The sequence below is a fragment of the Mustela erminea genome, chromosome 6 (genome assembly GCF_009829155.1).
Source record: "Mustela erminea isolate mMusErm1 chromosome 6, mMusErm1.Pri, whole genome shotgun sequence".
Taxonomy (NCBI): domain Eukaryota; kingdom Metazoa; phylum Chordata; class Mammalia; order Carnivora; family Mustelidae; genus Mustela; species Mustela erminea.
Genome location: NC_045619.1, coordinates 122,534,071 through 122,557,605, shown reverse-complemented (window position 1 = coordinate 122,557,605; position 23,535 = coordinate 122,534,071). Strand labels below are relative to the sequence as shown.

Sequence of the window (23,535 nt, the reverse complement as noted above, 5' to 3'; positions counted from 1 at the left end):
GAGTGAGGAACCTCAGAACCAGTAGATTTGACTAGAACCTCACGGGTACTCTTCCTTTCTGGGCTGTGTTCAGTAGGGATTGCCCAGAGAAGTGTCAGCCTTCAGGATGATGAGAGGTAATTCCAGATCCTAGCTCTGATAAACTATGGCTCCTGATGCTGGGGATTCAGAGTCTCATTTGATTGGCCTTGATTTGCACTGTGTCAACAGAATAACCCTTAATTATAATAATCACATTTTTACTATTTTGCATATGTTAGAATTAATTTTACCGCTATTTGAAAGGAGAAATTGTTTTTCTTTGTAGTCTAGATTATGATTTTAAATTGCTGATAATTATTTCTATTCCAGGAGCTTCCTATTCTAGATCAGTAGGCAGATAGCAAATATGTTTATAATTCTCTTCATAGGAAAACCTCCATTCTTAGCAGAATCTTTTGATCGAATTCTTCTTGATGCACCATGTAGTGGAATGGGACAGAGACCAAACATGGCTTGTTCTTGGACTTTGAAAGAAGTGACATCATATCCACCATTACAGAGAAAACTCTTCACTGTGGTATGTGATGATACTTTGATGTGAAAGAAAGTTGGCCTTCATAGTTGGATGTTTCATTTGAGAGCATTGTTCATTGCAGTATTTTTCATGATAACCAGAATGTAGAAAGAGTCCATCGAGTGATCCATCAATAGGTGAACAGATGAGCAAAATGCGGTGTACACACAGAATGGAACATTATACAACCATACATAGGAATGAAATTCTGCTACAACATGAATGAACTTTGGAAACATTCTGCCAAGTGATAGAAGCCAGACACAGAAAGACAAATATTGTCCGTTTCCATTTATACAAGGTAACTAGATTAGGAACATCCATAGAGACAGTGGAATACAGGTTACCAGGGCTGGAGGGACAGAAGAATGGGGAATTAGTATTTAATGGGTACAAATTTTAAGTTTGAGAAGATGAAAAGTTCTAGAGAGATGAATGGTAGTGATGGTTGCATGACAGTGTGAATGTTTAATGCCACTGAACTAGACACTTTCAAATGGTTACAATGGCAAATTTTATGTTTATTTTATCAGACGAAAAGACAAAAAAACCTAGTTTTAAATCCAAGAATCTTTCATTTATGTTGATCATTTTTTTTTTAAGATTTTATTTATTTATTTGACAGAGATCAGAAGTAGGCGGAGAGGCAGGCAGAGAGAGAGGAGGAAGCAGGCTCCCTACTGAGCAGAGAGCCTGATGCGGGGCTTGATCCCAGGACCCTGAGATCATGACCTGAGCCGAAGGCAGAGGCTTAACCCGCTGAGCCGCCCAGGCGCCCCTATGTTGATCATTTCTTTCATTTAAAGGCAGTAGCAAAATTTCACTGAAACATTTAATGAATTTCCAACCTTCTGCTATATCTTAAAGAAGTCAGTGAGCTGTTAATATCATAGTTAAAGAATGGGATGTGTAAGAAATGGAATATAAAACAAATTGCTCTTTTTTTATAGGTTTTTTTTATAGGGTTCCTGGATCATCTTAGCATATGAGAGGGGGGAGGTCCAGGGGAGGGAAACACACTGATAAAAATGAGAAGAGACTGTTCAGTGTAGGATATAGAAGAATGGTAAAAACTTTGCCAATTGAGCTGGTGTCTAGCACATTTCGGGAGAAGCCCAAATAGAACGTATGAGGATTTCTTTCAGGCTTGAACAAATGATTCCATGGATTTCACAGAATGTAGAGCATTTGACCAAAGATGACTAAATCACTTCCCCTCAGCCCAGCAGTTATAAGTACATAGAGACCCAATAGTGGGTCTCTAAAAGTTGTCTTCGAGTACAATTTTGCTCATCTGTCTAGTATCTTCTTTTAAACACGAAGGATGCGCTGGTAGTAGATTAACTTTTTCTCTGTACAGTCTTAACACATCCTGGAAGCAAAAAAATGGAAGCTTTACTTATAGCTGAAACCCACTTTGACTTGAGAGTAAAATTAGGACACTGTATTATTAAAGATTTATTATTATTTTTTTTTTTTTAGAGAGAGACGGAGAGATCAGAGATTGTGGGGAGGAGTAGAGGCAGAAGGAGAAAGAAACTCAAGCAGACTCCAGACAGCACAGAGTCTGACACAGGGCTCAATCTCACAACTCTGAGATCACAACCTGAGCTGAAACTGAGAGTCAGTCGCTTAACCAACTGCACCAGCCAGGCACCCCAGGATACTATTTTAGAAGACTATGCTTTTGGGGACACCTGGGTGGCTCAGTGAGTTAAGCGTTTGCCTTTAGCTCAAGTCATGATCTCAGGGTCCTGGGATGGAGTCCCGCATCGGGCTCCTTTCTTGGTGGTGAGCCTGCTTCTCCCCCTGCTTGTGCTCGTGCATGCTCTCTCTCTCACAAATTAAATCTTTTTTTAAAAATTTTTTAAAAAGAGTAGGCTTTTTGTTTTTTTTAGGTCCTAGCAGAAAGGAAATTTTAAAAAGTTACTTAGGAGTAGTTGCAGTGATCACAGGGAAGAGGAACAGCTGACTGTGTACAAGGGAGAATTTAGGATGTAGCAGGTTTGCCAGTCTGCACTGAGAGGTGTTAATTGAGAATGTGGACCTTATAATCAGAAACGGCTTGTCTGGAGCTGTGCTGCTTCTGCGTAAGTGACTTCAGGTACATTGGTTACCACATATGAGAAGTGGAGACTATACGCTACCTAATAGGTTCACCTCATTGGTGATGGTAACCATACCTCATGGTTATAAGTAAATTGAGAAAATCCTTGTAAAATGCTTAAAACCATAACTGGCACGAGTACAGTAATGGTTTCAGTTTTGATCAGTCTACTCTAGTTAAGAAAGCACAATATATGCTATATACAATAAGATATATGTAGCATATGATACACTATATCTATATATGATATACTATATGTTATATAGTTTATTACATACTTGTATATACCATATAGTATATATGTATATATATAATGTATTATGTATATATGTAATAATATACTATATAGTATATATTTTAAAGATTTTTCTTTGAAATGTTTTTAAGTGTCTGGGAGTCTGAAAAGATAAACTGTTATTTGGGAAAAACTCATTTTCTTATAATACCTATTTCCTGATTCACTTATTTACTGGACTATTTTTCATTGAGCACCTGAGGATAACATAATCTATGCTATTCTGGGTGCTGTCAATATAGTAGCGAAAAAAATAACAACCCCTGCCGTATTCATGGAGTGTCTCTTCTAATTGGGAGGAAAGGAAGCAGACAGCTGAGTAAGTTAGGAAGTCCAGTAGCAGAGCAGTAACCCCGCGGAGCAGACTAAGGAAGGGAGGCTAGGAGCGCTGGATTGGAATGGTGGCAGTGTTTCCTGGGAGGGCCAGTGCCGGGAACGTGGCCGAGACACAAAGATAAGACTGTGAAGAAGCACTTGCAGACGATGAGAAGTTTCCCAGCCTGTGCACTGCTCCTGGGGTGGGAGTGGGCCATGTGTGTTTCGGAACAGCGGAGGCCAGTGTTGCTAAAGCAAAGCGAGCGAGAGGTGTGAGGGGAGGTCAGAAGGGCAGCCAGAGGCCTGCTCTGCGTAGGGCTTGGAAAGCCACTGTAAGGACTTGGGCATCGACTGCGAGTCATAGGTCAGGGCGTTTGTAGGGTTTTGAGTGGAGAAGTTTTAAAAACTGCTCAGGCAGCTGTATGGAGAAGAGGCTATAGGAGGGCAAACAGGGAAGCAGGTTTTTTTTTTTTTTTTTTTTTGCCAATTACTTCTTTAATAGATCAGTTTTTGACATAATAACTCACATCAATTTTAAATACTATCACATAAAGCATGGTGGAGAAAAGAAATTTTGCTTCATAATTAGAAAACTCACAATAAAACTTGCCAAGAAAAACAAAAACAAAAAAAAGCCATTTTGAAAATAAATACAGTCCATGCCAAAGTAGTATAAAATGAAGCCAGAAGTCTTCAAAAAGAAAAAATTTTTCTTCCCAATATTTTCTCTTTTATGGTTTCTGAAATTGGTGAGACACTCAAATTCAAGGGTTGCTGAGCTGTTCTGATTTGGCTCCTTTGGTATCTGTTTTTTCACCACTACTGTCCTTAGATTTATCTTCTTCCTTAACATCTGCTTTTTTGTCCTCTGTTTCTTTCTTGTCTTCTTCAGTTCTAGCTTTCTCTGCTCCTTTCTTATGATCAGCCACATTTCTACGTCCTCCTTCTCCTTCATCCTCAGAATCTGAGAATTCAGATTCTGAAGAGGCTGTAGTAATCCAGGCCAAAAATAGTGGGGCTCAGACTAGGATGATAGCAGTGGAAATAGCCAAATTCTGGATAGATCTTAAAGGAAGAGCCAGTAGAATTTGCTAATGGATGGGGAGTATGAGGGCAAGAGAGGCATTAAAGACAATACCAGGTTTGGGGCCTGAAACTAGCATATCTCGAATAGGTCTCAGAGGGATGATAGGTGTTCACTGTCGAATTGGATAGCAGACGTATGAAGAAGGAAGTGCGTACACGAGTACAGAGTTCAGAAAGGACTATGGTTTAAAAAGGTACATGTGTGAGTTTTGGGCACCAAAAGGGGTATCTAAAGGAGTGAAACGGAATGATTATGTTCAGGGAAGTCTTGGTTTAAACGGATTATAACTGCTCTGAGAGAGTGAAATGCATCTAGTCTGGAACAGAGAACCAGTCTTGGTCATACGGAACATTTATCCCAAACCCTTGAAAGGTATCCTAGCGATCTAAAATCCCGGAAAGTGTCGATCGTGCCTTGCGGTCCAGAGTCTGATCGTGTTTCTTTAGGCCGTTGAGCTGCTGAAGCCGGGGGGCGTGCTGGTCTATAGCACATGCACCATCTCGCTGGCCGAAAACGAAGAACAGGTCGCCTGGGCCCTCCGAACGTTTCCTTACCTTCAGCTTCAGCCCCAGGTAAGAATGATGGCAGTGTTCTCGGTATAATCTGACCAGTTACGGAAACTTGAGCTTGGGTTGTTACAGGAAGAACTATGTCAAGCAAAACTTCTGAAACAAGCAGTAAACAAGAGTGCTTCTCTAATGAGATCCATTGTAGGCTGCCCACAGAGAATTTCCACCTCCCAACCACGTTTTTCCGTGTTCTCGTTCCTTGCCGTTGTGTTGAAATGCCCCAGAGCTCAGGGGTACTCGTGTTCCGTGCTTCTTTCACCCACGGCTCTTGCTTACGTTACTCAGAACGTTTTTTTCTAAAAAGTCGTTTTCTTTTCCCCTCCCGCTCCTGGATTTGCTGGTATGGAGTATGTTCAACATTTTTGCTCAGGTCACATCAGCAACAAAGAATATTGCTTCTTTATGGTTTCTGACATAAAATATGTAACATTTAAAAAGCTTTCTTATACTTTATTTTACTGGTCTTGGTTTTTGTCAGAAGTATAGTGTGACTACATTTTTAACCCATGATATTTGAGAGGAAGTTTAAATATGTAATAATGCTCATATTCAGTTGGATACACGGAACATCTAACTTCAGTACCCTTCTGTACAGAACTCTAGTTAGGTAATTGGAATATATGAATAAAAAGTAATCCAGAGATGGTTTCTATACTCGGAAAGGAAGGTAATTGCATTGTAGAGGAAAAGAAGACTTCAGAATTCACTTGAATTTTATGTGTGTGTGTACATATACATATACACTTGATATATACCTAAAAGAGATGGAAAATTTCCCCCATGGATTAATAAACAGTAGGTTTTTAAATAATACTTAAGTATTAACCATAAACATTTACACAGTGTTGACTTGATTTAGGATTACGGATCTTGTGCAGTTGAGATTCCCACATCTCACTCAGATCCTCATGATTCTGTATTCTAAACTAACTGACACAGCCTTAATTTATCTCCTAATATTCTAGTACATTCAAAAACAACAATAGAAATCTTTAATCATCCAATTAGTTTGGGTCAGAGAAAGTCACCTTTAGGTGCATGTGGAACTCCTGTCAGCTTTGGGGAGTGTGGTAATAAAGCTGAGTTTTCTTTTATTGCTGTTCTTGATAATAATGATCCACTTACGGACTGACCACTACATGCCAGGCAGACTACCACCTTATTAAATAAAATCTGAGAACCGAGTGTTTTATATGTTATACAGATGAGGAAACAAGAGTTAGATGAAGTTACTTGCTTAAGATCACACAGCGAAAATGTGGCAAAGCCACGGTTCTTGATGAGTATCTGGGGTCATAATAGAAACTCAGTCATCAGGAGACCAGGTATTACTACCCAGAAAAACCGCATGTCCATTCCACAAAGACATTTGTCTCTTTTTGGAATTGGTGGTACTTAGACCTCAGTTTTGTCTTTTATTTATTTATCTATATTGTTTTAAAGATTGTATTCATTTATTTGGGAGAGAGAGAAAGGGAGTACACAGCAGAGGGAGAAGTAGACTCCCCACGAAGTGTGGGACCTGATCCCAGAACCCTGGGATTACAACCTGAGCTGAAGGCCAACACTCACCCTACTAAGCCACCCATGCGCCCCAGTTTTGTCTTTTAGCTTAAATGTATGCGGGCACACTTACCAATGATAGGATGGTCACGTTCTCTCATTTTCTCCAAACAGGAACCACAGATTGGAGGAGAAGGAATAATGGGAGCTGGCCTATCATTGGAACAATTGAAACAGCTGCAGCGATTTGATCCATCTGTTGTGCCATTACGGGACACTGACATTGATTCTCTCAGAGATGCCAGGATAGAAGACATGATTTGGCTGGCAAATAAGGATTGTATAGGTTTTTTTATTGCAAAATTCGTAAAATGCAAAAGCACATAGAAGAACTCTTAGAAATGAAAATTCTAAACGTTCACTATATGGTTTTTTCCCCCCCAACTGTTGTCAGGCAGAGTTGCTAAGGAAACCGAAAAGGCTGCCAGCTGTTCTACCAGGGACCAAGAGATTTGATCAAGAGACTCTGCTTCATGGAGGAAGTAGTTGGGGGTGGTATATGATTATATTTTGTATTTTGTAAATAATTTTTTTCTTAAGGATTAGCACAGTATAAAAAAAGGAGATGCCTGCAGATATTTGGAGCGTAGAGTGCATTTTCATTTGGGGCTTTGTGTTTTAATGTGTAAAGAATGTACATCATTTTTAATGTTAAAGTTCATGATTCTAACAAAAGGAATAAAATGAGCAGTATTTAATTTGGTAGAAATTTTTCTTTGTTCTTGAGTTCCTAAAGTAGTTCCTAAAAATTCAGGGTATGGGAACTATAACGTTTTCCATATGCCCATAACTGAACTGAGCATTTTATCGGAATTTTTCTGCTTACTACATGATAAATCAAAAATTTTTTTTTAAAGATTTACGTATTTGAGAAAGAGAGAGAGCAGCCGTGAGCAGGAGGGGCAGAGGGAGAGGGAATCTCAAGAAGACTCCGGGCTGAGCACAAAGCCTGACCGAAACCAAGAGTTGGATGCTGAACCAACTAAGCCACCCGGTACTCCTAAATCAACTCTTTCAAATGGTGTCTAGACCTCTCCTAAATGGTAGTGTGCCTTTACCATGTTTCTTTCTTTCTTTTTTCTTTTTTAAAGCTTTTAAACTGAAACTTACAACAAATATTTTCTTCACTCTGTATATTAAAATTATGAGAATATTTCACAATTTGGGTACTTTCATCATCCATTGGAACAGCTTATACAAGTTAATGTGATATGATTGGGGAGACAGAAAAGAGCAGCTTCTGGTAGCTGGAAACTGGCTTGGCACTTTCAGTTATACCTTGATGGTGTCCTCTTGAACATTCAGTCACCAAACATCAACATCCGACAAAGCCAAGTACGAATATAGTAGATCAAGACAAAAAAGACCACTTTATAAGCAAATCTAGAATCCAATAAAACATGAACGTTCCCTTAATTGCAAAAGTAACCAGACATCCCACTGTGAGCAGCCCGTATGTGACTGCTTTTATTAAAATGTAATTATAACCTTAGGCTTGCTTCATCCTACTGCTTTTCAGATAAGATACGTTAAAATACCCAATACCCAGCCTAGTTTAAAGGCTGTCTCTTACAGTATTAAATACATCTAAATGTTTTAACTTCCATTTGGATCACCCCAGAGTTTCTCAGCCTCGGGTATATAAGGTGGACAGTTGGGAACAATTGCCTAATAGTTCCTTTCTTTCCCCCTCCTAGGTTTCTGTTAGGAATTTCTCCTGACTGTTGTGTCCATCAAGATGGCAAGGTCTCTTTGATCAGGTTAAGACCTTTAGCAAGCCTCTTCTCTGAAGCTTTTCTTGAACATCCTCCACTTAGGTTGGCTTAGGCATTTCTATCTTTTCCCACACCCCTAGGACCCACTTCTCCTGCCCTTATCATTAACACACTCACTTTTCTTTTAATAGGCCCCCTCCTTACCCCCCTCCTCCTCCCAGGTTCGGGGGAAGGTCTTGAAGGCAGGAGCCCTGTCTTTTCTGTTCCTGCTGTAGAATAGATCAATACATGCTTATTGAATGAGGGACAAGCTATTTCAGGTTCCATAAGATTCAGTTATGTGCCTGACTTCTTTATATCACTTATTCTGCCTTTTATCCAGTAGATGTCATTGGACTAAAGAGAAGCACCATTTACCTGTGTAATTCCGTTTCTAGGGCTTCACACATTTCTCCAAACTTTAAGTGTGTTTTAAAAAAAAATCCATGTCTTCTCATGCTCTCTGCCAAGCCTTACGTGCTCAGCTGGGATGAAAATCGTAGACAGGGAGCCCAGCAGTAGACATGTAAACTGTCGGTTAATACTGACAAATAGCAAAATACAAGCAATGCCGGCAAAACAAAAGAACAATATTTGCATATTAAAACAGGAAGACAAGGAATATTGTTAAAAATGTTGGCTTTGACAAAGACCTTTTCAGTGGGTTTAGTTCCTTCAAAAAAATAGGGAAAATTGGAAAATAAAACACATTCAATCTTAAGGGACACAAAGTTAAGACCAAGTAGAATAAAAAGGGAAAAACATCTGGGAAATATGGAAGAAAAGAATATATTCTCTCTTAACGTGTTTAAGATTAACAGATATTTCTGTGAAAGAAAAAAAAAGCAACTTAACAGTGAGTACGTTTTACTTCAAAACCCTGTGCCACATTTTACCTTAAATAGTAAGGTGAAGTACAAATATAATATAGCCAGAATTAAATAACTGGTCTAGAATCATCTAGTTACCTGTTTTCCTTGACTGTGTGACTCTTGACATGCCACTACTAAGATGAAAGTTTTCAAGACTAGCAGCATTGAGCAAAGGGGGGGTAGGGGTGAGGATTTAAATTTGTCATCAAGATCGATTTTCATTTTAAAAATGAAGAATAAAAAAAAAAAAAACTGAATTGCCACACATGGAGAATTAAGGTGGGAGAAAGACTGCTCTGCTCCTATCTTAAAAGATCTTTATTACCTGCCATAAACTAGCATTTTATGTGACATAATGGGAACATCACTAAAGGAAATTCAGGGATCAGCATTGCCCTTAAGAAAAGATGCTCCCACCGTGGTAAGTGTTGTTGAAAATCTGACATATTCTCAACTATAAGAATCATTCCTAAAATGGCAATTAATACTACTACTAATAAACAGTGCAGAAAGCCAGCTCTTTATTTGTTTTATATGAATGACTTTAAACCAGATTTGTTGAACAGTTCAGTGTAGCTGACAGTGAATGTTTAACAGGAATGCATAGCAGACCATGTTAAAAATGTGGCATTGTCCCAAAGTACAATACGACTAAGACATCCTACATTTAGCAGCACCTTTTTGTAACAGTAACTTAAATGAGCAGTAGAGAAAGAGCATAGGAAAAACTGAAATGGGTTTGACAATAAAACAGAACTATTAAGAACATTTCCATTTCCAGCATTTTCTAGGTTGACTACAAAGATCATGATTCTACAACTGAGTAGGTTAAGGTTAAGCCTTTGCTGAGTGAAAAGACTAAGTTTACATTCCACAAGTCAGTAAAATCTCCCGTTGCCCTTGGGATTATTTCTTCATTTACAGATTCAGTACACACTGTTCACACATATGCCTGCTATACAGTTTTCACGTATAGATGTTCACTGTCAAATCCTACAATATCGTTTTTTGAGGAATACTCTGATTTGGACTAGTATGTTTCACAGTCAAGTGAAAAGAATCCAAAAGTGAAAAGAACTGGAATCTGTTAGCATGACTCTTTGAAAGGGATTCGTGGTAGCAGCGAGAAAGATAAATACCAGTTATACTTCAAGAGTTTTAGATATCCCAAAGTCATTAATTGGGATGAAAGTTTCAGATATATTTTATACAAGTAACTTTAACTGGAATATGGTTCCCCAATGATATGAATACTTTACATCAAAAATGCATATATTATGACTATTGTTTTTATATTCAATAAATAAATTTGTCAACAGTACAGAGCTAATTAACAAAAAGATGAATTCTGAGGAAAATGTTCCTTATATTAACTGATAAAACCCTTCAAATGTAACTCATTTTTAAAACTGAGTTTTCTCGCGGAGGAAGGAAAAGAAGGAGTTAAATGTGAAACAGTTTTACTTAAGTCCCAGAATATTTGGCAAGAACCTGGAATAATCCATGCAAAACAAAAATAGATTAACATCTTTAACAAAATAATTTCATAATGTACAGATCTGAAGTTAGGCCATTATATTAAAGCTCGGCATTTTTCAGGGACAAACTTCAGGTGCTGGGTACTTGCACACCTAATACTGTCTTACCTGTCCAGTCGTAACTGGACAAAAAGTACACGTAAGCGATACGGAGAAGGTTGTTTTAGCCTTAGCGTGACAACCACCCTGGGAGCTGCTTACAGTGGTATCACTGGGGCATGGAGAATAGTATCTTTTGGGTTCCCTTTCAGAGCGGATATCTAATGGAGGAAGATAGTCTTACCATTTTGTTCACTTCAAGTCACCTCATTTTGCCCTGATTACTTCTGAAGAGCAGAAACTTTGGTTATAAGAAGCACTTCTAGGTTTTGATTGACAGCGAAACTGTTGGAGTTGGGGGCAGGGAATGGAATGAAGGGGGAAATTGAAGGGAGATGAACAACAGGAACCATAGGCAAGGTTAGAAAGGAGGTGGGAGAAGTTAGAAAAATTTATTTTCCCACGAAATAATTCTACAAGCTGTGTAAACATTTCTTACTAAAACAAATACTCAAACACACAAAGATTGTACATTTCCAGTGAAACACTCACAGTTAAAAGTTGCCTGCATTTTACTCTCTAGGAGCAAAAACAAGGAGCCAGCAGACGAATGCCTTCCTCGTCGCCTTTGGCAGCAAGCTTCCTCACATTCCCTGACTGCTCAACGGATTCTCAAAGCAACAAGTAGCACAATTAAATACAAAGCCAGGTGAGTAGAATTCTAGGTTTCAGTCTCGAGTCTTGAGCACTCAGTTCCATCGCAGTCACTCGTGCACACTTTTACACACTCGTACACACAGACACGCTTGCATACGGAGGTCCGGCTCGTATACTCCAGTGCAGTGACATAAGACACTAGCTACTAAGAATGTGTTTGTCACAATCAGTGTGAACTGCATGGATTAGAACAACCTTTGGAGTTTGGTTATATTTACCATAATTTATGGTCAAAATTATAAACTTACAAGGATGGTAAAACATTCAGAAATCAAACCTCTTCAAGTCAGGCAATCACACGTATTTACAGTATGTACAGACTTTCTATTAGAATGGGGATAGGTGTCTAGACGATATTACAAATTTCCTGAAGGTGGGCATTTCTAGTCCCTGTAATTCATAAAGCAAATCTGCTGACTTGGCATTAAGACTCTAAAATAGTGTGATCAAACTGAGATATATATATATATATATATTATATATATATATTATATATATATAATTATCATAAGAAGGTGTTTGCAGAAATAACATTTACAAACTATACAGTACACAGTACTAGTACATAGAAAATAGATTCTAACTTTATGATCCCCTTTGTGTAAGGCAAGACTGAATCTGTCCCCAAATTTAGTCAGCCAGAGGTACAAGCAAGAAACAGTGGTCCATGGTTAAATGAATATGCAAATCAGGTGCCTACATATTAAAAATCTGGAGAATCAAGAAATTCCACTTTTCACCTGGGTCAATTCTGGCTTGCTGGATACATTAACTACATTTTTGAAAACATCAACTATGTTTCTTAAAATACTAATGCCACCTGGATGGCAACAGATTTTGTTCAAGTGGCAGCGATCCCAAACAGTTTTTGAGAAGTCCAGTATGCAACCGGAGGACTGCAGCCATACCAGGCGAATTTATAGAGCACTTACAAAAGAAAAAAAAAAGGTATATTAATACTCTCTATCATGCTATTGCTATTCGAGCAACAGCAATACAAAGTATACAGGACAGATCACATATGACTGCAATGTAGACCCCAAAGATCGAGTCTGAGGGTGGGGGTATACAAGACTTAAAAAAAAAAAAAAAAAGAAACGTAAAAGGGCCCAAGTCACTGGCGGATGTAAACATCCCTGTTCCACTCCCCAGCCTCGTTCCGTTTTTTAGAGAGGCCTTCTCCGTCCTTGTCACAATAGCGATCCTTGGATTTGTGCCGGCTCCGTTGTTTGTTGCACTCGTTGTGGTCCTGCTCTCGATCCAGGTCCCTGGAACGGTGCCGAGACTCCCTGTGTCTGTGCTCACTGCTCCCGTGGGGCTCCTCTCGGTGGTTATGGTCACGGTGGGGGGCATAGTGGTCCACGTGTTCGTGGGAGTAATCTTCCTTCGGCTCCACATAGGCAGAGTCTCTACTCTCCTGGGTTTCTGAGTCAAATGTCTCCTGCCTGGAGAGGCCTCGGCTCGTCCCACTGCGGTGGCTGTGATGCTGGGCGGAGGAGGAGGAACGGTGCTGGGGTTTCTTGACGGGCTCCGGGCAGGGTTCTTCTTCAGGCTGGGAGGCAGAGCGGGCGGGAGCGGAGCGCTCAGTCCTCTGATCCCCTTGGGAACCCTGGTGGGAAAGGGAGCCAACACGGGCGTCAGCTGAGGTCACCGTGTAAAGAACTAATATGTCACAAGAGCAAGGCTGCCCTTTCAAGGGTTTATTCCCTGGGGACTTTCTAAAATGAAATCTAAGCTTGCTCAGTTACTTAATTCTTTTGATAACATCCGGTGGCATTTACAAGGCTTGTACTACGTTATATCAGACTTTCTTTTCCTTAATGAGTAAGTGAAGGGGGGACAGCATCCTTTTATATATTCTCCTGACGTTCAAATCAGATACAGCTACCTAAAATTTCTTTACACACCAGAGTACATTTCACTACCTCCACTTGAGGACCTGTGGGAAGGTTAAAAATGCTTAAGATGTTGGGGAAGAAATAAAATGTCCGATACTCACATACCATTTAGTATGAGGCAAGTACTGTCCTAAGACAGTCCTTGGTGTTAATTCAGTAATGTGGCAGCAGCCCTGCGAGACCAGTTGCCATTAGTCTTCCTGAGGCCAGGGGCAGGTAAGCTACTTCTCCAACCTTACACACCCGGTAAGAGTTGGAGCAGGAATTCGAGCCCAGGCAGTCTGATTCCATGGCTGTGCTGCTGCCAGTGTAGAAGAATGCTATCCTTGTCTTACAGAACATGGGGCTGAGGAGTTTCTGTATGTTTGCAGTATAGTGTTGACACGGTTTTTCTTACAGGTACACAACTCGCCGTGAAAGGTAACTGGGCTTGGATCCCGGCCAGATGACCCAAGGCAGCCTAGTTTCTAGGGCTTAAGAAAGAGCCCCTCTTACCTGTGAATTAGAGGCTTGAGTGGGACTACTGGGCAGAGCTGAAGTGGCTAAAGTACGACTAAGGAGCGGGTTGGGGAGATGGCTGCTGGGAGGGTGAGTGGCCTTCCAGTAGGCCTCCAGATAGTCGGCAAGGTGCTCACAAGCATCCTCGAGCTGGTTCTCGTCCAGGATCACATCAAACAGCTCCTGCAGAGGCAGACGTTGCCGATGACACACTCGCACCGGCTGGGTACTCCCCAAAGGAAGGGGCCACACCCCTTTGTATTTGCACGGGTGCTCCTGCTCTCTACTTTTCAAATCGTCTAAATGTCCTGTGGAGTCAGATTGTGTCTGTCTGCCTCAGATCAGTGCTCACAACTCTGGCTGTTTAACCTGTAGCGATTCTCAGTGTAATGACAGTTGTTTAGACATGATAGAAAAGAGGTAGAGAAATAAAAATATAATCTGGACAGTACAGAAAGAGGCCTGGTTTTGACATAGAGACTATGAAAAACTTAATCGTGGAAATTGCTGAGGCAAGATTAGGACAGGTAATTTGGTAGACAAAAGCTGAAATCATTGATGATTTGACAGGGCCCAAACTTCAAAATATGCCCAGCGATAAACAATTAATTCTTAGAGCTTCTGCTATACTGCATATCAAAATGAAAACCTAGAGGTGTTCGTTAGTCTCAAACCATGATATGTAAAAAGCAGGGATCAGGAGGAGAATTTGTTGAGGTGTCAGAAGCTACGTAACTGTTTAGAAAAAAAAAATTTTTTTTAACATGGTCTCAAATCAATTTCTCAATTATTAAGAAAGCTATTAAGAGTTATTAGAAGCGACTAACACAGCCCAAACAGATCCACTTTATAAACCAAATTTTGAAACCATAATCTCATTTCATTTAAGATACGAATTAGGTATTAACAAAGCAAGGTAACCACCAAATGCACTGGAGTTTTTTGTAAGCCATAATCTAGACGAGTGCTTATGGGAGGTGGTCAGACAGTTCACTTCTTGGGAATGAAGACCATGGCCAAGTGGGGAGAATTCTCGCCCCCAACACCTGTTTTCCTGTCCGGTTATTGGCCGGTTGTGCTTTCTAAATATAAAACCAGGGCTAATGTCTTCAGGTGGATTTTACCGTGTATGGAGACGACTTACTGGAGGGCACTGAGCCAGTTTATCAGCTGCGACCATCTGGACATTGAGGTGTTTAGCTTGAGATTTCCCTCGAGATTTTATTAACCTTTGTAAAACCTGTGCAAGATAAGAGTTAACAGAAGAATATCTGCATTCAGGTAAAGAACAAGGTTTGTTACTCACTCCAGGGCCTTTTTATGTATAGCACAAATGGTTTATAATAGATTGAGCCAGAAAACATGTAAGTTAGCTGCAAAATTAACAAGTTAACAGATATCTCAGTTGCAGACTTTAAAAAGATAGCTAGCTTGGAGCTTACTCTCTTTCAAAGCTTGCAGTTACCAATCTTCTTGTCTCATGACTCCTTTATGTTTAAAAGAAAACTGAGAAGCCCAAGAGTTTTTGTTTATGTGAAGTATAATGTTTACCACAGTAGAAATTACAACTGAACACATTGTTAAATATTCATTTAAAAATGAATGATAAGCTGGTTATATTTTAACAAATTACTTATTTTTTAAAAAACTACATTTTTAATCAATTTCTCTAATTGCTTCTTAACCTGCTACAGAGTCTTGTTTTGGTTGAAATAATGTGAAGAAATCCATCCCTCTACAGCTAGGTAATTCAGATAAGGAAGAGTATTTTAGCAGCCTTTTCAGAATTGTGACAGTGTTCTTTGATGTTACACTAAACAAGTGGCAGTTTATTAAGACTAGTTGCATGTGAAAAAGCTTAAACTGTATCAGTGAACTTTTCTTACTGTTAAATTACATTCCATTGGTTTATCTTGAAATACAAATGGATCTTTTACTGTGCATGATTTGTAACATCATTTCATTGATCATTTGGAAAATAATGGTTCAGATTCTTCAGATCTTTCAAATGCTGACACACTTCTTAAACAATATCAAAACGTATTTGCTATTACCATTGATCACATCAGAAAAGGCTATCTTTTGAGAAGCTGCTAAGCTCAGATACAAATTTTCTGAAATTTTAATTTTTGTTTGAAAGCTCCAGTTTTATCACTGGTGACAAATGGGAAAATATCTACCAAAAAACCAAGTCTTATAGTATGTCAGTTGTTCATTCAAATAAAAATGGTGTTCTGTGAAAGAGGCTGCTTGAGTTTATAACTTGAATAGTCACTATGTGTCCTCAAGATGACTGATAAAGTGTTTCAGCTATTCAAGTTTCATTACACAGAATATTGAAAAGCCTTGTATTTAAGAGTCAAAAGTTATAACATTAATAAATGTTACTACTTTGTCAAGACATACTTAACTGAAGCTGGGTGGTGGTAGGTTTTTTTGGACCGTGCGCACCGTCTGTTACCAGTCCCCATTCATGAACACTAGCACTTTTACCCACCACTGCTTTTGCACCCTCAGTGCAAATGTCAAAACAGTGAAAAAGGAGAACCATGTCTTAGTATCATGAAAATAATTTCGACCTCCTGGATTCTCTTGAAGTTTCTCAGAACCTTCCTCCAGGACACCGAGGACCACATTTTGGGAATCGGTGTTCTAAGCCATGAAACTAATAACCATGCTTTGCTTACATGAATCTTAAAAACTCTTGACTACCCTGTCTCTTCAAACTCTTTATGATGGGTAGAGATATAACTTACCACAATTGTAAAGCAGAACATAAACAACTGTAATGAAGTTTGATTAGAGAGCAAATAAGAACAAGCCCGCTTACCTTAGGAGAAGAAATCTTTACGTAGACTATAATAGGGGCCAAAGAAGTTTTACTGAGTTGAGCTGGATGATTAATGGTATCTGCATCAAGGACTACCAATTGCAATGTTCTTGCAAGTTCAAAAATCCTTTCGATTTCACTCTGAACTTCCGCTGTAGAGGGTTAATAAGCAGAGTTCAATTACTGAAAGTATTTTTAAACCAAATTGAAATAAAAATGGTACACTGTTTCTTCAACAGGAAGGGAAGTAGGGCAGCCAATAGGTTAAGGTTTGCAGGCAATCAAGGTGATAAAAGTTATCCTTTGGAAAGAGCTGTCTCTCCACAGAACCTTTAGTATTGAGGGAATTCTTCTCTCAACCAGCTATAAAATTTGCTTCCAGTATAACATTCTTTGTGCTATAAAACTTCACTCTGTGAAATCATTTCATAAAGATGTTGTAAAATAGAAACTTAAGGATATCTTTAACTTGTCTGTTTCTGACCACGTTACCATAGCAACTCTCACATTTCTTTTCACTGTATCAGCTTGATCTGTGTTTATATTGTCACCTATTGGTCTACTTTCTCTATATGATATTCTAGATTTATTAACAAGCTGAAATCCAACATAAAATGAGAGAGACGTTAATAGTATCTGTAACAAACTTGGCCAAAAGCACACTTCTCATAAGTTTTTGCCCACAGATGAGTGGTCCTGCAGTATTCGTATTTTAAAAGGGGAGTTATCCATTAGAGGCAGCACTACAGAAATCCAAACTCTAAGATTCATAGAAAAACTTAATTAAAAAAATGCTTGAACACCAAGAAAAGTTCAGTTTATCTACTCCACGATCCCTCCAGAATACAAAACAGGACTGTCCAACAGAATGTTCTGTGATGGTGGAAATAGTCTGTGTCAATGCCATCCAGTATGATAGCTGCTCGGAGGCTGCTGAGCACTTGAACTGTAGTTAGAACGAATGAGAAGCTCAAGTTTTAAACTTAAATAAAAGCTAAATAGCCAGAGGCTACTGTACTAGGCAGCACAGATCTATAAAGGCCTAACATGTAGCTTGTAGTGTCCTCTACCATCATGAAAGGCAGACTCTATGAGATTCCTGGACCTACAGAATACCTTCCAATTCCTCTTAGCCATTTAGATCCATGCAGAAGAGTGCTGGAGATAATTTCAACTAGTATATTACTGCAGAAAAGACAAGTCACTACTCCTCTTCCTCACAGTAAGTTATGACTAGAATCCTTTTAGTTCCTTGGATGTATTTAAAATCTGGGCTGAAGTCATTTACAGTAGTAGCTTTAAAATAATATTTGGTTACAAGCCATTCATGACAGTCTTGCAGAAAGGAAGACCAAAAGCAATCTGATTAAGCTTCTGGATCTACCAGTTGACAAGAAACACAAAGAATAGACAATTACATAAACTACACCCATATAATGCAGTTAGAAAACTTCAGATGGATAAGTGACCCAATCTCTTCAAGTAAGAAATTAGGGGTGGGGGGCGCCTGGCTGGCTCAGTGGGTTAAGCCTCTGTCTTCGGCCCAGGTCATGATCTCAAGGTCCTGGGATCGAGCCCCACATCCGGCTGCCTGCTCAGCAGGGAGCCTGCTTCTCCCTCTCTCTATGCCTGCCTCTCTGCCTACTTGTGATCTCTCTCTCTGTCAAACAAATAAATAAAATCTTAAAAAGAAAGAAAGAAAGAAAGAAATTAGAAGGGGGGGAAAAAAAGACATGGAAAACTACAGATTAAGAAACTCACAGACAACAATAGCCAAACTGTGGAAGGAGCTGAGATGCCCTTCGGCAGATGAATGGATAAAGAAGATGTGGTCCATATACACCATGGAATATTCCTCAGCCATTAGAAAGGATGAATACCCACCATCTGCAACAACATGGATGGAACTGGAGGGGATTATGTTAAGTGAAGTAAGTTAAACAGAGAAAGACAATTATATGGTTTCATTCATAGGTGGAACACAAGCAATAGCACAGAGGACCATAGGGGAAGGGAGGGAAATCCAAAGGGGGAGAAATCCGAGAGGGAGATGAACCGTTAGAGACTATGGACCCTGAGAAACAATCTGGGGGTTTCAGAGGGGAGGAGAGTGGGGGGAGGGGTAACAGGGCCATGGGTATTGAGGGCACATGCTATGATGAGCATTGGGTGTTATACTTAACTAATGAATCACTGAACGCTGCATCAAGGACTCATTATGTACTATACGGTGGCTAACAACATTTAAAAAAAAAGACAATCCAATTAAAAATGGGCTAAGCATTTGAATAGACATTTCTATAAAAGAGATACACAAATATCCAATAAAGACATGAAAAGATGTTAAAAAATATTAGTTGTTAGGGAAACAAAAATTGAAAGCACAATGAATTACAACTTCCCACCCACTAGTATGGATAAAATTTCAAAAATGAAAGGAATTGTTGGGGAGGATGTGCAAAAACTGAAATCCTCATACATTGCTGGTGGGAAGGCAAAATGGAACATCTGCTGCGGAAAACAGTTTGGCGCCTCCTCAAAAAGTTAAACAGAATTGCTGTGTGGCCCAGTTATCCCACTCCTAGGTATATATCGAAGACAAGTGAGGACATAGCTCTCACAAAAAATTTGTATACGGATGTTCCTAGCAATAATGACAACAGCTGAATAGTGCAAACAACCCAAATCCCCAACCATGTCATGAATACAGTACATGTGGTAGGTAGTATGTACATGTAGTAGAATAATAGCCAAAAAAGAATGGAGTCGTGATACTTGCCACAACATGGATGTATCCTGAACACATAATGCTAAGTGAAAGAAGCCAGACTCAAAGGCCATATGATGTATGACCCTATTTAGTTGAAATATCCAGAATGGATAAATCTGTGGGGACATGAAGCCAATCAGTGAATATCCTGGGTTCCTGGGACAGGAGACTGGGGAGGAACTGCTAATGGATGGGGTTTGTTCCAGAATTAGATATCGGTGATGGTTTGCACAACACTGTGCATATACAACTAAAAAGGGTGAATTTGATGGAACATGACTTACAGCTCACTAAAATGAAAAAAAAATTACAGGAAAGACTCATGGACCTATGAACAAACGAATCACTATGGACTTAGCATTCTGATTCAAGCAATTATTAATTTATATATATTTATAATACATAAATGAATAAAATGATGTATATATAAAAATATACATCACATTTGGGAAATGATACATGGCTGAACATCTAATGATACTAGGGATGTGTTGTTAATATATGATAATGGCATTGTAGTTTAAATAGTCCCTCATCTTTAAGAATACATACTGAAATGTTTACAGGTAAAATCATATGATGCTTAGAATTTGCTTCAAAATAATCCAGAGGGCACGGGGAGGGCTGAAATGAAAAAAGACTGGCCATGAATATTGAAAGTGGGTGATGGATATCTGAGGTTATAACTTTTTACTTCCCTATATATTTGAATTTACTTCAAAAACACTTTTAAAAATAAAAATTATATATTCTGATTTTTCATAAGTGTTCTAAAACATTACTAATATTATTTAGATATTCTGTTGATCTTTACATTTATATTTCAGTTATCACCTTGTATGGCTGCATCCATGTCTTCATGGCCACTGACCCCCAACAATCAAGTTCCAGTCTAAATATTACTGTAAGCGTTATGAAATTTGATCAGCCCACACCTAACATCCTACTCAATAGTGAGGCGGAAAGCTTTTTCTCAGAGATCAGAAACAAGACAAGGATACCTACTCTTATCCACTCTTTTATTCAACATATTACTGGAAGTCCTAGCTGGAGCAATTAAGCAAAAAACAAAAGGCCTCCAAGTTGGAAAGGAAGGTAAAGCTCTTACTGTTTGCAGATGACATTATTATAAACCCTAAAGACTCCACCAAAAACTGTTAGAATAAATAAATCCAGTAAAGTTGCAAGACACAAAATTGGTATAAAAACATACACTGTGTTTCTACATACTAAAATCAACTATCAGAATGAGTAAGAAAACAATTGCGTTTACAACTGCATCAAAAAGAACATACCTAAGATGTAACCAAGGGGGTAGAAGACCTGCACATTCAAAACTACAAGACAGTGCTGAAAGAAACTGAAGAAAATACAAATAGATGGAGAGAATATTTCATGCTTACAGACTTGAACACTGTTAAAACTTCCCTTCTTCCCAAAGCAATCTATAGATTCAATGCAATCCCTGTCAAAATTAAAATGGCTTTATCATGGAAACAGAACTATCCTAAAATTTGTGTGGAACCACAAAAGACTCTGATAAGCCAACTTAATCTTGAGAGAGAACAATAAAGCTGGAAGCATCATGCTTCCTGATTTCAAACTATATTATGATATTATAGTAAAACTGTGGTATTGGCATTAAAAAAAGACACATAAATCAATAGAACAGAATAGAGAGCCCAGAAATAAACCCATGCATAGACAGTTAATTTATGACCAGGGAGCCAAGAATATACAGTGGGGAAAGTATAGTCTCTTTAATAAGTGGTGTTGGGAAAACTGGATAGCCATTTGCAAATGAATGAAGTGGGACCACTACCTTTCCCCATATACAAAAATTAACTCAAAATGGATTAAATACTAAAATCTAAGACCTAAAACCATAGAACTCCTAGAAGAAAACATAGGTGGTAAGCTCCTTGACATCAGTTTTGTTGATGACTTTTTGGATTTGACACCAAAAGCAAACACAACTAAAGCCAAAATCAACAAAAGAGACTCCCTTAAACTAAAAACCTTCTGCACAGCAAAAGAAATTATCAACAAAATGAAAAGGCAGCCTATCAAGGAGAAAAATTTGCAAATGACATGTCTGATATTCAAAATATAGAACTCAGAAAACTGAATAGCAAGAAAACTGTCTGATTTAAAAAATGGGCAGAAAGACTGAATAGACATTTTTCCAAAGAAAACATTCAGGTAGCCAGCAGACACATGAAGAGATCAATAGTCATCAGGGAAATGCAGATCAAAGCCACAATGACATATCACTTCATACTTGTTAGAAAAGCTAGTATCAAAAACCAAGAAATAACAACAAGTGTTGGTGAGGATACGGAACAAAGGGAATCATTGGGCACTGTTGTTGGGAATCCACATTGGTGCCTTTGTAGAAAACAGTATGGATTTTTCCTCAAAAAATTAAAAATAAAATTAACCTATGATCCAGTAATTCCATACTGGGTATTTACCCAAAGAAAACAAAACCACTGAGTTGAAAAGACACATGCATCTCTGTGTTTACTGCAGCATTATTTATAATAGCCATAATATGGAAGCAACCCAAGGGTCCAATGATAGATGAATGGGTAATAAAATTGTGGTACATCTCTAAGTAATGGACTATTAGCCATGGAACATGAGATCTCGCTATTTGCAACAACATGGATTTAACACCAGGTGGAATGAGAGGAAGACAAATAGCATAGGATTTCACTTACATGGGATTTAAGAAACAGGAGCAAAGAAAGAGACCCCCCCCCCCAAAAAGACTTACAAATACACAGAACAAACCGGTGGTTGCCAGAGGGGAGTGAGGTGGAGGAAAGTGTGACACTTAAGGGGGATTAAGAGTATGCATATCTTGATGAACACTGAGAAATGTGTATATCGGTTGAGTCATTATATTGTACATCTGAAACCAATATAACACGGCATGTTAATTACACTTCAATAAAAAATATAGAGAGAGCGGCAAGCAATATATCTGGTACTAGAGATTTTCCTTTGACAGAGTCCATCACACTTAGAATTTATCTCCAAAAAAAAAAAAAAAAAAAAATGCCAAAGACTTCCTTGGAAGTCATGAAATTGAAAAATGGTCTTGAAGTCATTTTGGTCCATCAGAGTCATCCTACCCAGTGAAAGGATGCACACACTCTGCATCTTGAAATGGGCAGGCCTAACTCATCCGTCCATATCCTACTGTCTCTACCTGTGGAGTTAAAACTGGCACCAGTAAAATGAAAATTTATATCTGACATCTAGAAACAACACTCAGGAACAATCATAATGTTTTCTCCAAGACAAGAAAGAAGAAAAAGTTACTTTGTGTAGAAGTTTCTGCAATTGAACAATACTTGGAAATAAAAACAGAATGAGATTGTTACTTTCATTGTGCTATATAGGAATATCTAAGTGGTTGGTTAATAACGAAACTGTGATATTGTTCTAGTATCTAGTTACTGAATGATAACTGCAGTGCCATTTTCATAATCACTAAGCAGAAAACTCTAATTCTGACAAGTGCCTTATTTGTCCCCCAAAAGAAAATCTCTAAAGCTGCCTCTAAGCATCTTTTCCTTTTCTCAAGCTCAGTAAGTTCTACCTATGTTCCTAATTACAGTGTCTGACCCCTAGTAAGTAATGAATGTCAAGAGTCAAGTACAGTTGACTCTTGAGCAACAAATGTGGCTTTGAACTCTGTGGGTCCCTTAGAAGCAGATCTTTTCAATAAGCAGATCTTTTCAAAAAAAGATCAATAAGATCTTTTTCAGTAAATGCTTTTCAAGCACTGTCCATGTATTTTCTCTTAGGATTTCGGTAATAATTTTCTTCTGTAGCTTACTTTATTCTGAGAAGGCAGTATACAGTGTATCTAACATACAAAATATGTGCTTATCAACTGTTCATGTAAGGCTTAGGGACAGCAGTAGGCTATTCGTAGTTCAGTTTTTGGGGAGTCAGAAGTTCTACCTAGATTTTCAGTGTGGGGCTTGGTGCCTCGAACCCCCGTCATTCAGGAGTCAACTGTATTGCTTTGTACCTACTTCTGTTAACAATTACCCCACTGAGTTTCGATGACAGGATTGAAAATGTTCCCAGCAGGCAGTGGAATGACAGAG

At 38.7% G+C, this 23,535-nt stretch overlaps 2 protein-coding genes across 18 annotated transcripts in view; one reads left to right on the top strand and one right to left on the bottom strand.

Moving 5' to 3' along the window:
- NSUN6 (NOP2/Sun RNA methyltransferase 6) overlaps nucleotides 1-20,974 on the top strand; it is an 81,080-nt gene extending 60,106 nt beyond the window's left edge. For 4 of the 6 annotated variants that reach the window (XM_032349550.1, XM_032349553.1, XM_032349554.1 and 1 more), the window contains 3 exons: nucleotides 411-559; nucleotides 4,807-4,932; nucleotides 6,607-7,396. In XM_032349550.1, the coding sequence (XP_032205441.1) occupies nucleotides 411-559; nucleotides 4,807-4,932; nucleotides 6,607-6,819 (488 nt within the window). In that variant the 3' untranslated portion in view covers nucleotides 6,820-7,396. Of the gene's footprint in view, nucleotides 1-410; nucleotides 560-4,806; nucleotides 4,933-6,606; nucleotides 7,397-11,278; nucleotides 11,405-13,709; nucleotides 13,819-20,235 lie in introns of those variants that run through there. The other 2 variants (XM_032349552.1, XM_032349551.1) reach the window with 2 other exon arrangements.
- The window catches only part of CACNB2 (calcium voltage-gated channel auxiliary subunit beta 2), a 377,317-nt gene continuing 366,207 nt past the window's right edge, over nucleotides 12,426-23,535 (bottom strand). For all 12 annotated transcript variants that reach the window (XM_032349536.1, XM_032349538.1, XM_032349537.1 and 9 more), the window contains 4 exons: nucleotides 16,639-16,790; nucleotides 14,953-15,048; nucleotides 13,806-13,991; nucleotides 12,426-13,021 (listed from right to left, as the gene is read on the bottom strand). In XM_032349536.1, the coding sequence (XP_032205427.1) occupies nucleotides 12,527-13,021; nucleotides 13,806-13,991; nucleotides 14,953-15,048; nucleotides 16,639-16,790 (929 nt within the window). In that variant the 3' untranslated portion in view covers nucleotides 12,426-12,526. The remainder of the gene's footprint in view (nucleotides 13,022-13,805; nucleotides 13,992-14,952; nucleotides 15,049-16,638; nucleotides 16,791-23,535) is intronic.